General features: G+C 72.3%; 1 protein-coding gene across 1 annotated transcript in view; it reads left to right on the forward strand.

The window, feature by feature from the left end:
- SEMA3G (semaphorin 3G) overlaps positions 1-3,326 on the forward strand; it is a 7,962-nt gene that overhangs the window by 3,852 nt on the left and 784 nt on the right. The window contains exons 5-15 of the mRNA XM_026046115.1: positions 4-138; positions 428-542; positions 663-732; positions 1,076-1,220; positions 1,432-1,663; positions 2,245-2,330; positions 2,419-2,460; positions 2,567-2,746; positions 2,819-2,867; positions 2,981-3,108; positions 3,184-3,321. Coding sequence (XP_025901900.1) covers positions 4-138; positions 428-542; positions 663-732; positions 1,076-1,220; positions 1,432-1,663; positions 2,245-2,330; positions 2,419-2,460; positions 2,567-2,746; positions 2,819-2,867; positions 2,981-3,108; positions 3,184-3,321 — 1,320 coding nt within the window. The remainder of the gene's footprint in view (positions 1-3; positions 139-427; positions 543-662; positions 733-1,075; positions 1,221-1,431; positions 1,664-2,244; positions 2,331-2,418; positions 2,461-2,566; positions 2,747-2,818; positions 2,868-2,980; positions 3,109-3,183; positions 3,322-3,326) is intronic.

Genomic DNA, 3,326 nt, shown 5'->3' on the forward strand with positions numbered 1-3,326 from the left:
GAGCCCAAGTTCGTGGCGGCCTTCGGCATCCCCGACAGCGACGACCGYGACGACGACAAGGTCTATTTCTTCTTCACCGAGACGGTGGCCGAGGGCAAGGAGCGCGCCGTGCTGAGCCGCGTGGCGCGCGTCTGCGTGGTGAGACCTTGTGGGCACGGGGCGGGCTCTCCATGTCCCTTTGCGTGCGCCGAGGACGGTCCCTTGGCCGGGCTGCTCTCCGTTGCCCACTCTTTCCTTCCCAGATGGGTTGGCACCTGTAGTGTCCCCTGGGAAGTGACACCGATGCTGGCTGGAAAAGCTCTCCGAGCTTGGAGAGCTTGCGATGCCYGCGTGTCCGTAGCCCCGGCGTGGGGACCTGGGGCTCCTGGGCGCAGCCGGGCGTCCCCAGAGGCCGCGGTGACGGCCCTGACCCTCCCYGTCCCCGCAGAACGACGCGGGCGGACAGCGGGTGCTGGTGAACAAGTGGAGCACCTTCAGCAAGGCGCGCCTGGTGTGCTCCGTGCCGGGCCCCGGCGGCATCGACACCCACTTCGACGAGCTGGGTGAGGCGCCCAGGGCCCGTCCCGCGGCTCCATGGGGCTCCGGCCAATGCCACACCGGGACTTGGCTCCACGGGGCTCCCGGGGCTCCGGCCAACATCACGCCGGGTCTTGCCTCCCCAGAGGACGTCTTCTTGCTGAGGACGAAAGACGAGAAGAACCCCGAAATCTTTGCGCTCTTCAGCACCGTGAGGTGAGCTTGGTGCGCAGGCGAGGGCCCGGCCTCGGCGCCCGGCTCTGCCGGCTGTGAGGAGCCGCGGGACATCATCCTGCAGCAGCAGACAAGCAGGGACACCAGCRTGCGGAGACGCACCGGGAGGGAAGGGCTGGTGGCACCCGGGGGACAGCAGCATCCCGGTGCTGGGGTCTAACGTTAGGAGAGCGCCCAGCRAGTGCTGGCTCTGCTTGGGCACTATCCCTGTGCAGCGCTGGATGCCGGGGGTGGATTTTAGCCCCGGGGATGTGTCGCAGGGGGCGAGGGGGTCCCGAGGGCTCGGGCCGGCGCCGCTGAGCGCCGCTCGCCGCCCCCGCCGCAGCCACGTGTTCCGGGGCTTTGCCGTGTGCGCCTACCGCATGGCCGACGTCCGCGACGCCTTCAAGGGGCCCTTCGCCCACCGCGACAGCCCCCTGCACCAGTGGGCCGCCTACGAGGGCCGCGTGCCCTACCCGCGGCCCRGCGCGGTGAGCGGCCCCCCAAAAGGGGGGCTCCGTGGGGTGGTCTCCGCCAGGCTCCAGGTCATGGAGAGGGGCTGCTCCCCATCCGTGCAGTGGGATGGGGTTCCCGCAGGAYGCCCGGCTGCTGGCCACCCCACGTTGATGCCCCCCACGTCGGGTGGGGGTCCCCGTGCCCGAGGTGGGGATAAGCTGAGCGGGGGGCCTCTCGGCCCCGCAGTGCCCCAGCAAGACCACGAGCCAGCCCGGGCAGCAGTTCGGCTCCACCAAGGACTACCCGGACGAGGTGCTGCGCTTCGCCCGCGCGCACCCGCTCATGCAGCGGCCCGTGGCGCCGCGGCACGGCCGGCCCCTGCTGCTCGAGACCGCGGCGCCGCACGGCGCGCACCGCCTCGCCGTGGACCGCGTGGAGGCCGAGGACGGCCCCTACGACGTCCTCTTCCTCGGCACKGGTAGGCGGCGCGAGCGGGAGGCGCCGTGGCGCCACGGGCCCCGGGATGCCCGTGGTGGCGCCGGGCTGTGGTGCGGCCGCCCGTGGGGCGGGGGGGATGTGCAAAGGGAAAACCCACGGAGGGATTTTCTTTGAAATAGCCCCTGCAAAAGTAGGGAGGGGAGCTGCGCTTTGCACAAAGGTGGGCAGCGCCTGCCTGCTTCTCCTGCCTCAATGCGCTCCACATGCGCCCGCTCCGCTTCGGCACGGCCAGCTCCATTGCCAGCTCCAGCAGCTTCTATTCCGTCTCCATGCTCCCTTGCCAGCTCCAGCAGCTTCTATTCAGCCTCATACTTTGGGGCTGAAGCTATATGAGATGCAGGAAGCCTGAGGTGGCTCTAGAGGCTGCGTGGATGGAGGACCAGGATGGGGTCCTGGTCCCCATCCCCAGGAGGGTCCCCATGTGCCACCCACCCGTCCCCAGCAGSGAGGCTCCAGGCACGGGTCCGGGTGCTGCGAGAGCCCTCGAGCGGTGCAGGGGTGCCCCCAAATCCCGGGCTCCCCGGCGTGTGCCCGCGCTCAGGCGGCTCTCCCTCCCCGCAGACGCCGGCTCGGTGCTGAAGATCGCAGTGCCGCAGCGCGCGCCCGCCGCGGACCACACCGTCCTGGAGGAGATGCAGGTTTTTAAGGTGCCCTGCGCTGCCCCTCGCTGTACTTCCCAAACCCCCCACGCCCTCGGAGCCGCGGCCCGGCCCCACGGCTGCTCTCGCCCCACAGACGCCCGTGCCCATCACGCACATGGAGCTCTCCGTCAAGCGCGTGAGTGCGGCGCGGCGGTGCCAGCCCTTGCACCCCCCTCCCCAAACCCACCATCCCCACGGTGCATCACCACCATCATCATCATCACCACCATCACCCCCCGCAGCAAACGCTGTACGTGGGCGCGGGCCCCGGCGTGGCGCGGCTGCGGCTGCACCGCTGCGCGGGCTACGGGCCGGCGTGCGCCGAGTGCTGCCTGGCGCGCGATCCCTACTGCGCCTGGGACGGCGCCGCCTGCGCCCGCTACCAGCCGGCGGCCAAGCGGCGCCCGCGGCGCCAGGACGCGGTGTCCGGCACCGGGCAGGACGCGGTGTCCGGCACCGGCACCGGGCAGGACGCGGTACCTGGCACCACGCAGGATGCGGTATCCGGCACCGTGCACCGCTGCCTGCAGCACAACGGCACCGGTGAGCGCCCGCCGCGGTGACAGGGGGTCCCCGTGTCCCGGTGCCAGCGGGTCCGTGGCCGTCGCGGCGGTGCCCGTGGGGCCGGGGCGCTGAGCGCTGTCCTGGGGCCGCAGCGGAGCCGCCGGAGCGGGTGCTGTACGGCGCGGAGCACAGCGGCACGTTCCTGGAGTGCGCGCCGCGCTCGCCGCTCGCCGCCGTGCGCTGGCTCGTGCAGAGGCCGCCCGACGCGCGGCCGCGCCAGGTGAGACCCCCGCGGCGTTCCCGGCGTGACATCCCCGGCGTCCGCCCCGCCTCGCKCCATCCTTCCCCGCCGCAGGTGGAGCTGGACGAGCGCGTGGTGCAGACGGAGCAGGGGCTGCTGATCCGGCGGCTGCGCGGCGCCGACGCCGGCGTGTACACGTGCCGCGCGCTGGAGCGCGGCGTGGCGCTGAGCGTGGCGCGCACGGCGCTGCGCGTCCT

Source organism: Nothoprocta perdicaria, unplaced genomic scaffold (assembly GCF_003342845.1).
Source record: "Nothoprocta perdicaria isolate Ctin4 unplaced genomic scaffold, notPer1 scaffold_42, whole genome shotgun sequence".
Classification (NCBI taxonomy): domain Eukaryota; kingdom Metazoa; phylum Chordata; class Aves; order Tinamiformes; family Tinamidae; genus Nothoprocta; species Nothoprocta perdicaria.